Below are 13,310 nucleotides of genomic sequence, written 5' to 3'. Positions count from 1 at the left end.
TACATGAAAACTTCTCCATCAACATGAAAATAATGTCAGTCACATTGTGACCAACTACTCAACTGACAGTAAGGGGGCCACAGGTGGCCCAGTCGTGTCAGGCGTTGCGATTCGCTGTGCAGAGTTGCGTCCCTTGAAACCTATGCGCCCGTAACCTATGATTGTGGGTTTCGAATCCGGGTTCGCCCCGATTGTTTCTAGGTTTGTCAGCACCATACCCTTATCGTGGGTTTCACCAAAGTGGCAAACGTCTGAGACCTGCATCACTTTGGGCTTACCTCCCACATTAAGCTGACATGCCGTGATATAACTGGAATACTGTTAAATGCAGTGTTCAACCCAACTCACTCACTCAACTGACAGATACTCTTAATGGCACACAGATGGAACGCTGCCACAGAAGTGGCGTTGACTCTGGGAGGAGACACTAGCAGCATCATGCTGGTTTGTTTGTTGTTTAACACTGCACTCAGCAATATATCAGCTATAAGATGGTGTTCAGAAAATAATTGAGTCTCGACCAGACAATCCAGTGATTGAAATCATGCGCATCAATCAACGCAATTGGGATACCATGACACGCATCCACCAAGTCAGCGAGCCTGACCACTGGCTGAAACAAAACCCTGATTGAATGCTGCCACAGTTGTGGGGACTCTTGGAGGAGACACATTAGCACCATCATGCTGGGCCACAACAGAGTTTCACCAGCCTTGAACACAGGATGCAGACTGGGAGTCATCATGACTCAATGCATATTTATTTGAGAGTCGCAAGCTCACTATAGCGAGCCATACATGAATTGAAGTGACTAAACAATAAAAGATAATAAAGAAGAAGAAGAAGAGGCAGAAATGATTTTATTTCAGTCGTGAAGAGTCAATTCAAGTTACCATGGTTACAGTCACCATTACGAAAATTCTGTTTGAAACGAGCTGGGTTACCTGTAGATTTAACCAGGCTAAACTTAACATTTCAGACCTCACACTGTGCGCAGTAAATCTACAGGTAACCTAGCTCCTAATTAAGCAATTGATGTTTTTGTGGGAGCTGTTACAAACTGATAATAATATATTGTGTCAAGTATGAATAGATAGGAAGAAAACTGAAACAAATAAGGAGGATTCCTGTGTCTTGTGAAAGCGTGCAGTCCAAGCACCATCCACTCTCACCACCTGCTGGTGCCACAACAGGGGTGCCTGCTCAACACCGGACCTATACAGGTCCCACTCATCTTCCCCAGGCAAGGGCTCCAACTGACCATAAAAGCCCAGTTTCCACCCTTGCCAATCTAGGATGAAATGTCAAGGCTGGATCCTTGCACCACCAGTGGCTATTACGAGTTATGTCCCTTCTATGTCCCTCCTATTGACAACTGAGCAATTGCTTCAAGCACAATGGCTAGTGCCCAGTCAAGGCGATCTGACCAATAATCAAGATCTATATTGTAATAAAACGGGCCTTACCTCGCAAAGTGCATCAAAACACTTGAACACCTTAATGAAAAACATGAAAAGATTTGCAAAATATCTGTCAACGTGTATTTGTGGGTACATATGCTTTGCAAATCCCGCAGTTGACCAAAATCTGCACGTTGAAATCAATGTCTAGTTCGTTGCGCGATTTTGATTGAACTATGCATAGACTTGTTAGTCCAGCCTAGTTTGGCAAGGGTGGAAACTGGACTTTTATAGTCAGTTAATGCCCTTGCCTCAGGAAGATGGGTCCCACTATACACAGCTCTTGCTACACTGATATGCAGGTCCTAAAATATACTGTCCTGCTCAACATGTCCGAGACAATTTGTTGTCAAATAAATACTTAAGAATCTGTTCATTGTAGCCATTATATACAGTTGAGGTGTAGATTAGATATATAGACAATAAAACTTCAAAAATATCACATTAACATCATCAATTTCAATAACACCGGGAAAAACAATATCAACTGGAACAAATGAGAGGAATTTTGATTATCAAATGATTAATACTGATGATTGATACCAGCAATCATAGTAATACAATCAAAACTAATATGCCACATCATTCCATCATTACCATGGTTACATATCAGACAAGCACCACTTCCAATACAATAACATTTGTCTCTTATGGTGGCGGCATTTACCACTGTGCCCTGAACATGCTAAACTGCTAAACTGCCTACAGCAAAGTCAACATAGCTAGTAAAGCCATAATAAGTGTAATCATGGCAGTTATCTCTTTGGTCATTTAACCAGGTGCTAACCACTTGTAAGGATATTACAATACCATTACCAGAGTTCATAGCATGACCAGACTACTGCGTCATAAAACGACAGAAGTATATTGATCACGATGATACAATTAGATTCTTGTGAACACAAAATAAATGCAAATTGAAATACATGTTTCCTCAACTTGTGTCAGTCTTGGAAAGAAGTTGGATAGAATCAGGGCCGAGGTTAACAACACCTCTATCAGGTATCCACACAGTTGGTCAATATTGGTCAATAACATGGTCAAACCTCTCATGATCATTGTCATCCTAGATCATAATGGTCATAATCCCCTGGTGCACTTTCTAGATTTCTTTAAAATCGCAAGAGATAATAATGGGAAGTCCAGTATATATAAGTTTGCATCCCCACTCAACAGAAATTATACCAGTTATTATACTATCGATGAATCATCCCATTCAAGCATGAAGTATACAATGCTGGGAGCTGAATCAAGTTCACTGCATGACAAGCTACCACTACTCACTATCAGATATTGTTAACACTTCTGACTCAGCTGGTTCCGACATACACTGAACCGAGAAGTCTGAGATGGCCATTGACCCCGAGGAACGCTGAACAGACAAAGATAGACTGTCCGATATCTTGCAACCATTTTCCGTGGATAAATCCCCCACAGTGTTGGGCTGTGGGGAGGACTCCCCCTGCAACATCATCTGGAGTTCACTGGAATGCTGCTCCAGCTCATGCTCCTCCAGGTGGGACTCATAGCAGAACACCGCCCTACACACTCCACACGTCACACTCTGTTGCTTGTGCAGAAACATGATGTGGTAATTCAACTCCACCTTGCGCATAAAGGACTTTCCACACTCACTACAGATGTAGTTCTGCCCCGAACAGTTGAGAATATGCCCCTGGAATTCATCCTTCGACACCAACACTTTGTCACACTTCTCACACTTATACCATCCATTGTGTTGGTCAACATGAAGGACGTACTTGTGAATATCCTGAAAAACTTCCCCACATTGTTTACATGTATGAACATCCTTCAACTTGTGAACCTGATCATTAACATGCTGTGAACCTTGCTGTTTCTTGCTGTCTTTGAACTGAAACTGTTGGATGGTCTCATGGGTAATTCGATGCTCATTATGTTCCCTCTTAGTATCAAACACATCTCCACACACAGTGCACTTGTATACTACTGCAGGAGACAGCTTGCTCACATGGACCTTCATGTGCTCCTCCAGCTCCTTGGCCATCATGAACGACTGTGGACAGATGCTGCATCCAAAGGGCATGGACCCAAAATGAACATGCATGTGTTCTTCCAAGAGAGATGTAGATCTAAATGCATTGCCACAAAGTCTACACTGATAGGGACATTCTGTTGGCAGAGCAGATACACCTGAACCAACATCACGGAAGGAAGACTTGTCAGCAGATCTGCTACGCCTTTTCCTGAGGCCAATCCTAAGTGATGCCATTTGTGTTTGGGTTGAAGTTCCGATAGTAAAGGGTTTGGGTCTTATCATTCTGAATTTACTGACCTGTTTAGCAGCTCGGACCTGGGAATGGCTTCTTTCGACTTGGGGTGAAATGTGACTCTGACTTAGAAAATTTGTGGATCCTATTCCAATTGTACTGGTAGTTGTGTCCAAAAGTCCTGACATCTTTGGCGTTTTTGCAAATGGCTCAGAGTTCTCTCCTTCATTGACACAATTCAGCATAGATTGTAAAATTGTAACATTTTGTTTCTTGGGTTCCTCTGAAACCTTTGAAGCTCCTACACTCTTGATGATGTTGAGCAGTTGTTGGCTGCAAGAGTTGACGTTCCGACTCAGACTTTCACACATGTCTAACTCCCGTAGTCCATCAACATTAGCTCTATTATGATTTATTGCCTGCGACAGTGACTCAAACTGGTTCAGTGGGACCGCTTCTGCTGAATCCCTGAGATCATAGTTGGAGGCAGAACTCTCCTGTTTAACTGATGGAGTACCCTGGTCTTCACCAAGAAGGCATAAATCCTGATGTTTTCGTTTATGTCTTGTGTTATATGAATGACTAGGACTGTCTAAATTTGTGGAAGCTTTAACCTCCATCAGTCCGCGGAGAATGGTGTCCTTACTGCCAGAAGAGGAGGAAGAGAGTCTGCTCAAAGACTGCAGAAATGTTGATGCTGAAACTTCAAATTCAGATCCACTGTCATCTCTTGGCCCATTGGTATGACCTTCAGAGGTAACCTCCTTCTTCAAAGCAGCTATCTTTTGACTTAGGGTTTGCTCATAATGTGGTCTTCCCTGTTTGGGTTTCAAGAAATTTTGAAAATCTACATTTTTCGTGGACTGATTATCACTATATTGTGTCCTTTGCTTAAGCATTGATTTTAATGTGGTCTCATCATTCACCAACAAAGAGCGCAAATTTAAGTCAGGAATATCTGAAGACTGTAATTTTGAAATATTCTTTGATATATTTGGTGAAGCATCACCATGACGGCTGTTTGTCCAAGGATCTTGTGGTGTTGGTAACATTGGAGAGATAGGTTCAGACTTGACCTGCATCATTTCCAATGTGCTGCCAAGTGCAAGATCTGATGATTGTTCCACATGGTGAGTCCCTGCTGAATCTAACCTGGCATGGTGGTTTTGTTGGAATCCTTCAGGCTGTGAATGGCTATCCTCCGCGTCTTCTTTGCTTTCCTCAGTTGAATGAAGGTCAGGCTCCTTCTTTATTTTTATGTTTTGATCATAAATTGAATCAGAGTCTTCACATTCCCTGGATGTTGTTTCTTGTGTAGCTAAGCTGTCATCCTCAGCCCCTGTCGTGGGTGACAGAGGTTCCGGCTTAATCTGCATTATTGGATTTGGTATGATCTGTGGAGAACTCTCAGCTGCTGTATACCTACGCCTTGGAGACACAGGCTCAGTCTTTATATTGACCATCTCCAGGTCAGGCTCCTCAAGGATCTGCTGGCACTCACTTCTATCTTTGTCATCATCATCAAGATCACCATCGTCATCATCTGATGTTGCTTGATCTACATACACAGTGTAGCCTTCAAATGTCTCCAAAGAGAGCGGTCGTTTCGTTTCTGTCTTTCCATCAGTGAATTTTGACAGCTCAGATCCTTCACATGATGTTTCATTAGGAGGAACATAAGTTGTCTCCAACATTTTCCTCAACAATGTTGTATCAGTTCTTTGACTTGTGGCATCAGATGTAGACCCTAGATCTTCAGTAAGCATGGACTTCAACACACTGCCTCCATTAGAGGAGCTGTATGCATTTGGAGAAAGGAAACGAGTGAAAGATAAAAAAGAGCCTAATCGTTGTTTCTTCTGGTGTTCCTGCAGAGCAAGGTGCTGCAGAAGGAGGAACGACCGCCCAGAGAGTCCCTCCAGATTCTGCTTGCCACCATCAGTGCTAACTGATGCCACACTGGTTATGCTACTATTTGATGACTGTAAAGGAAAGTCATTCTTTCCTGGATCCTTATCCTGAACAGTTCTGATTAATGACTGGAGGAGCAGACTTGCACTTGGATGAGATCCACTGACCACAGATGACTGAACAGACTCTTCCAAGGCATTGTCTTCATGCAGTATGTTGGCTACTGACTTGACTGTGGCTGCAGAAATATCTGAACTGCACAGAGATGGCAATAGGTTTCTTCCACTTAAAACATTCTTAACTGTCTTCTTCAGAGTTTCATCGCTTTCTTTCTTTACCTTATCAGTAACATCCTGCCTGAGTAGCTTCCTATATTGTCCAAACATGCCTTTCGCTACCAGAGAATGAAGGTTGCTGATGTCTTTTCCTCCCTTAACATTTGATGCAAAGCTCACAACATCTACCTCTCTGAGATTGTACTTGAGTCTGTCAATCCTGCTTTGACAGCTGTCTCTGCTCCTTCCCCTCCCCCTCCCCCTTCCTCTAAAACTCCTTTTCCTCTTTGCACTTCTTGATCCATGTTTGTAATCACTGTCCCAACTGTCACCATCATCCCAATCAGGATCTGGACTCTTGTCATAGTCGGGGTCCAGATCTCTGTCAGAAGCAGTCTCAATTTCCTCCTCATCAGAGTCAACCTGATAGTCCAGATAAGATACTTTCCAGTCCTTATCTTGAGAATCCTCAGAAATGTCCTCAGTACTTTCAATTTTTTCACTTGCACCTGGATCTGAACTGTAATGTCCTTCTGAAAGGATGTATGAAGCTTGTCCAGAGGAGAAGAAGTTGTGATGAAACCTCTCCGTGTCCAATGCCGTTTCTGCTTGCCAACCATCAGGAGCAGGTCCTGGTCCTCCTCTGCTGCCCATAAAATCTTCAATGTTTGCTTCGAAAGTTTCAATCTTGATATTCATGTTCTCACCCATCTTTGATCAGAATCGATTGGCATTTACCACATCTACAGATCTTCCCACACCTATATCCAGACTTTTGAAGTTTGTATGTATTGGAAACTGTTACTCCTTGTGCTGTTGTCTCAAGGATACTAACTCAAAGCTTATTTTCATATCATGTTTATCTTCTTGAAGGCATATTTCCATCTGATGTGGTTTTCCTCACCAGCTAATGTTTACATTGTGTGGTTGCCTAGCTTTGTCCATCTGATTATTCATGGTAGGGAGAAACAAGGACACACCACATCACCATCTCCAACGTTCACCGAGAATAGGATTGCAGCCCATCCTGTTATTACACGTCACTACCTGGCAAAGAAAACAAAAGAAACAGCAATTATTACATGTTCTAAGATCAGCTGTTTTTGTGTATTTTTCTTAGAAACATACATCCTAACACAGAATATTCTCCCATCTCACTGCAAAAGTCCAGTTTCCACCCTTGCCGAACTAGGCCGGAATTTCTGGGTTTGAGCATCGCTCCACCAGTGGCTATTTCGAGTTACGTCCCTTCAATAGTTATGGTCAATAGGAGGGACATACTCTGCCTGTCATGTTTCATTTTAATAATTTTTCTATTTTCAATTCACTGGAACTCTATGACTGACTATGGAAATACAATGCAAATTACAAACAATATCATGAAAACCAAGCATGCCATAGGAAGAGCAACCATGAATATATTACTTCTCATAAACACATGCCCATGGAACTTCTGGGAATAGCAAACACCTATCATTATTACTTTTAACTTATTGAAGCGACCAATTCAGGACTTGGGGCGACCACTGGCACCATCACTGATTTTCAGTAATCCATTCATATAATCTTAACCAGTATTTTGCCCTTAAGGCCCAATCTGTTTTGGCAGATAATCTAGACTGCTTATTCTCAGACATTCACGTTTTATAGTTTTATAGATATTTGCACATGACCAGACTTGATAGAGAAAAAGACATCGTGTTTCTGAAATACCAAAGTGTCAGTTTATATGTATTTTACAACAAATATGTATATTATTTCTATAAAGTCACACCATTCATGCACATCATTCTGATGTTTGTTATTTCTGACATGGTATAGAAACATGAGTGGATCCAGGGTGTGCATGCAAGCGTTACTGCCAGCCTTCAGGCTTCAAACAGCCATGTACAACCATCCACGCATGCCTGCAGCTGATCTACATGTCAGACGTCTGCCAAGTTGGATGGCCTGCAGCTGATCTACATGTCAGACGTCTGCCAAGTGGGGTGGCCTGCTGCTGATCTACATGTCAGACATCTGCCAAGTGGGATGGCCTGCAGCTGATCTACATGTCAGACGTCTGCCAAGTGGGATGGACTGCAGCTGATCTACATGTCAGACGTCTGCCAAGTGGGATGGCCTGCAGTTGATCTACATGTCAGACATCTGCCAAGTGGGATGGCCTGCAGCTGATCTACATGTCAGACGTCTGCCAAGTGGGATGGACTGCAGCTGATCTACATGTCAGACGTCTGCCAAGTGGGATGGCCTGCAGCTGATCTACATGTCAGACGTCTGCCAAGTGGGATGGCCTGCAGTTGATCTACATGTCAGACATCTGCCAAGTGGGATGGCCTGCAACTGATCTACATGTCAGACGTCTGCCAAGTGGGATGGCCTGCAGCTGATCTACATGTCAGACATCTGCCAAGTGGGATGGCCTGCAGCTGATCTACATGTCGGACATCTGCCAAGTGGGATGGCCTGCAGCTGATCTACATGTCAGACGTCTGCCAAGTGGGATGGCCTGCAGCTGATCTACATGTCAGACATCTGCCAAGTGGGATGGCCTGCAGCTGATCTACATGTCAGACATCTGCCAAGTGGGATGGCCTGCAGCTGATCTACATGTCAGACATCTGCCAAGTGGGATGGCCTGCAGCTGATCTACATGTCGGACGTCTGCCAAGTGGGGTGGCCTGCAGCTGATCTACATGTCGGACGTCTGCCAAGTGGGATGGCCTGCAGCTGATCTACATGTCAGACGTCTGCCAAGTGGGATGGCCTGCAGCTGATCTACATGTCAGACATCTGCCAAGTGGGATGGCCTGCAGCTGATCTACATGTCAGACATCTGCCAAGTGGGATGGCCTGCAGCTGATCTACATGTCGGACGTCTGCCAAGTGGGGTGGCCTGCAGCTGATCATCATGTCGGACGTCTGCCAAGTGGGATGGCCTGCAGCTGATCTACATGTCAGACGTCTGCCAAGTGGGATGGCCTGCAGCTGATCTACATGTCAGACATCTGCCAAGTGGGATGGCCTGCAGCTGATCTACATGTCGGACGTCTGCCAAGTGGGATGGACTGCAGCTGATCTACATGCCGAGAGAGAGAGAGAGAGAGAGAGAGAGAAAGAGAGAGAGAGAGAGAGAGAGAGAGAGAGAGAGAGAGAGAGAGTGTTTTCTGATTTTGTGTAGGTGAGAGTTTAGTTTAGTGTGTCCTTTCTGTAATTTGATTTTATTGCCCTTTTATTTTTTATTTATGAAGGATGTTTGCTTTTTTGAGTGCCTTTTGGAGCACCTGGTTTAGATTACAGTTTGATTTCTGATTTCTGATACTGGTTTTGCCACTCTTGCAAATATTCGACCAAAATTAAACTTGAAAATCGGAAATAGCATAAAAAAGGCAATAAAAAGGAGACATGAAATCATCCCCTATACGAAAAATTCCCCCAGTAGGGGGAATCCTCTTACAGGAGGTTAAAACATGTTTCTGCTGCTTGATGTGCGACACAATGTCAAAGATCATGATGATCAGGCCTATGTTCAGTCTGCCTGCTTCTGCCTTGGATGGTTTAATACATGTCTTTTTCTGTCTGCTCTTCTATTTGATTACCGTGTCCACAACTTATGTCACCTTAGGAACAACACTGAAGATGCCTTCAGTTGTTTACTCAGGGGATTTATCCCTAGACAGACATTTATTGTGTGGAATAGGGCCAAGGGCAACTGGTGTTTTATTACCCAAAAAGGATGTTAGTAATTAAATGCTATTTACCAACTGTTAATTGCTATTTTAATTATTCACAATGTCAAGATCAAAGGTAATTTTACACAATGATCAATGTATGCAATGTTGTTATTTTTGTAGGTCTAACAGAAATTATTGTTTGATTATTGTTTAACGCCACACTCAGCAATATTCCAGCTATATGATGGCAGTCTATAAATAATCGAGTCTGTACCAGACAATCCAGTGACTGATATCATGAGCATCAATCCACGAAATTGGGTTACAATAACATGCATAAACCAAGTCAGCGAGTATATGCATAATGGCTGAGAGTCACAAGATAGAAAAACGTTGCAAACCTATCAGCCAATGAAAGCAGTTGTCAACGCTGCGCCAGTAGCTTATGCCATGCCCCCAAACAGGTTTATTTTGGAAGCTGGATTGCAGAGCTTGTTATTTCTGCACTATCACTATGACATTTAAATACTTTCTACGAATAGTTTGAATTTTTTTCTTTGGGAAATTAACTAAATGTATCTAGGAATATTGATATTCGCAACAAAACAGTAAACATCTTTTTCACTTTACTTGCTCTTTAATGCCTATCGTGTGATCTTAAGTAGTGGTGGCACAGAAATGCTGGAGAATATGCAGCAGCTTATTTTGTTTAAAGGCAGGTGTTGTTCTGTAATTCAGATCAACAACCCACTCAAAACAATAGATTCATCCTATGCCGCCTCACTCAACATGCTCAATAAACATTTGCAAAGAGTTTGTGTTTTACTTAGAATAGATATACAGCATGTTCAGTTCTAATTTCAATTTAGCTCTGTTAAATGTACAGGTAACACAGCTGTATGTTGAAAACACAGTAGGTTTATCTCTTATAAAAAACAAACAAAATATGGATTTGATTATGAAAACCTAGGATTAATAATCAACTGATTAGCTGAATTACCCTAGGATAACTTAGGACAGACCCTGAAAACACAAAGCTTTGAAGTGTCCCATTGCTTGGCAATGCTTCCCCTGTTCCATTTCCATAATGCATATTAGAGGGCCTGGGCTTTAGGGACTGACTGCTTCAGCTGGAAAACCCAGATATTTTTTTATTTAAATCTATGAGCCTGAATTATTTATTTTTTTAAAAACACCTTAGCAACAATGTAGTTATTGTGGCAGTCAGTTTCTTTTTCACAGACAATATTTATTTTTAGATAAAATCCTAGGCATGTCCAAAGAATATCACATGGTCGGTCGCTTTGCTGACCAGGATTCTGAATTGTGTCACAGACTTTACACAATAAACACAATAAATGTTACGCAATAATTTAGGAAGTCCTTCCAACTTACAAATTTCGTATTCGATGCTCTTGTCCAGATGCGACACATTTACTGAGAAAACTCAACATGTTTGGAAAAGTGTTCCCACAGAGGCAGAGAAAAGCTTCTATTTAGGATTGAATCAGACAAGAAAACTAACCAGCTTTAACGATGACGTCACCTAGGTGCGCCTAACCAGTGTCCCGTGCCCCGGGAATCGGTAGTGATTCTAGCAATGGTGCATGGTCACAATACACAGCAGTTTCCAAATCTTGAGGCTTGTTATTAAAATTACATTCCACAATTCACACAATACACATGCTTCTATTGAAAATATTTGGAAACTTGGCTCACACATTATGCCACATAGTGTACGCATAGAGCAGGATCACAAAAGCATGTGATTACACCTCGTTTTATTTGCAGCGTTAAAAAGGTAAAAAGCAGATACCTCACTATCATCCCATATTATAAAATAATAGAGCACTGTTGTGACAATTGAGCTATTCTTGAAAACATCAAGTCACTGGTCACTGGATGGGGAAAATGATTATTTGACAAGAAATGACAAATATTCTATTTACAAATTACAGGTATTATTAGTTTTCTGAATTATCTTTTGTACCATGTATACATTTAGTGTCACTAAGGTAGAATGAAAGTCTTAGATTCTATATTTTCTAAACATTGTTTTTCATCACTAAATACATAATATAACTGAATGCACTATTGTAGGTGACGAAATCGTTCGATGAACTCATACACATCAAACAATGACTTGAAAAATAAAATGGAAGAAATGAATTATTTAAAGTGTTTGAAATTAGCATGACAGTCAAGGGGTCCTGGTCATAAAACCAAACGTTAAACGCTACAGATTTAGAGGTCCCTAGCCTTAAGATTTCAAAGAGCACTCTCAATTTCGATCACTGAATTACATTACAATGCGCAAGGACTTGAACAAATGATTTTAAGTGTGGTAGCTACTTTCATTCCCAATACACATGATACAGTAACGTGATCAGGTGGAAACAGGAAGAAACACGATGAACAATAGTCATGCAGTTAATTTACTGGTATAACGAGCTACGGAATATTCAATCAGCTGATCAACAGGAATTATACCTTTGACAGAGAATTTGACATTTCTAGCTCCATGTGAGGGCCAAGTTGAATGGTGTGAAAGTCTGACATATATTACCTAGATATGTATATGTATAGACTGCGACCCTCGTGGTAACAGACTGGCCTTGAACCAGACAGAATTTAATAAATAAAAAACACTCATTGTAATGAACATTTTAAGGGGAAAATTTAATAAAGGCTTATTTCTAATCATTCATATTATTAAAATTACCATAATGTGCATTTAACCTTGTTTTGCATGTAGTGTCATATATGCTACAAATTCAAGGGTATCTATAATTAGAGTGGACGTTATGGTGTGATTATTCAACTACAAAATGAAACCTAAACGTTGGTATGACTGTACTGACATAATATACGGGGCATTTAATTATACAGGGGTATAAAATGAACTGTCACACCTGACTGTAACATGCTTGGCGGACCACATCGCCGCTAGTCGGGAGACCTTGTCACATAATGCAGATATATACCTCGTTATACGCCGAGGAAGATATAAATTATATAATGTGACCCTTATGTGTAACACATTGTGATTATGTATCAGAAATACACGGTACAATCGATAACAACTGATACTGAATTAAACGATTTGGGAAATTGTCTCCTCTTGTTTATCAACACCAATAAACGATGTGCGCCCAACACGGCATCGGAGTGACTGCGAGAGTGAGGAGGTTGACCTCGTTTCTGTGTCGATACTAACAGAAGTCAAAACGACTAAAACACGTCTCTATTACACGCTACAGATCAATACAAGCTACCTAAAGCGTTTTAAACGACTTACCGTGGACGAAAGCTGCGTCTAAAACACAATTTGACCCTTGGCCTTCGAGAGAAAATGGTTCAATTCCCGATAAATGTCAAGGCCGTTACCGGGTTCAAGTGTGGGTTCACATCTAGGTCAGACAGGTCAGAGGTGAAGGGTATGACCGGGTCAACGTGACCAACCTCACCGAACACTGCCTATTTCTGACTGTCGCCTTGTTTATCACTGGTACTTATCTAAGATAGGCTTTGCAGATCTCTTACTCGAATGACGTTTGACAGGACTGAAATATTTGTTTTATAAATGATAAGGTTACTATAATGTTGATGATTGATATCCAAGTATAAATACTGTGGTATCAGACATTTATTACATGCAAAATTATCAGAGAGGATTGCCAGGGTCACCATGACAACTGACACATTTGGAGGGGGAGGTTCGGAAAAAATACAAATTGTCAT

General features: G+C 41.6%; 1 protein-coding gene across 1 annotated transcript; it reads right to left on the bottom strand.

The window, feature by feature from the left end:
• Positions 1 to 1,599: 1,599 nt before the first annotated feature.
• LOC124118907 lies at positions 1,600 to 12,997 on the bottom strand. Its single transcript, XM_046481214.2, has 2 exons — positions 12,868 to 12,997; positions 1,600 to 6,942 (listed from the first exon to the last, which is right to left on the bottom strand). Exon 2 carries the CDS (start codon positions 6,604 to 6,606, stop codon positions 2,737 to 2,739), a length of 3,870 nt encoding a protein of 1,289 aa, XP_046337170.2. The 5' UTR covers positions 6,607 to 6,942; positions 12,868 to 12,997; the 3' UTR covers positions 1,600 to 2,736.
• Between the last annotated feature and the right edge of the window lie 313 nt (positions 12,998 to 13,310).

Source organism: Haliotis rufescens, unplaced genomic scaffold (genome assembly GCF_023055435.1).
Source record: "Haliotis rufescens isolate VD_foot unplaced genomic scaffold, xgHalRufe1.0.p SCAF_1, whole genome shotgun sequence".
Lineage (NCBI taxonomy): Eukaryota > Metazoa > Mollusca > Gastropoda > Lepetellida > Haliotidae > Haliotis > Haliotis rufescens.
This window is presented reverse-complemented; position numbering and strand designations above follow the sequence as displayed.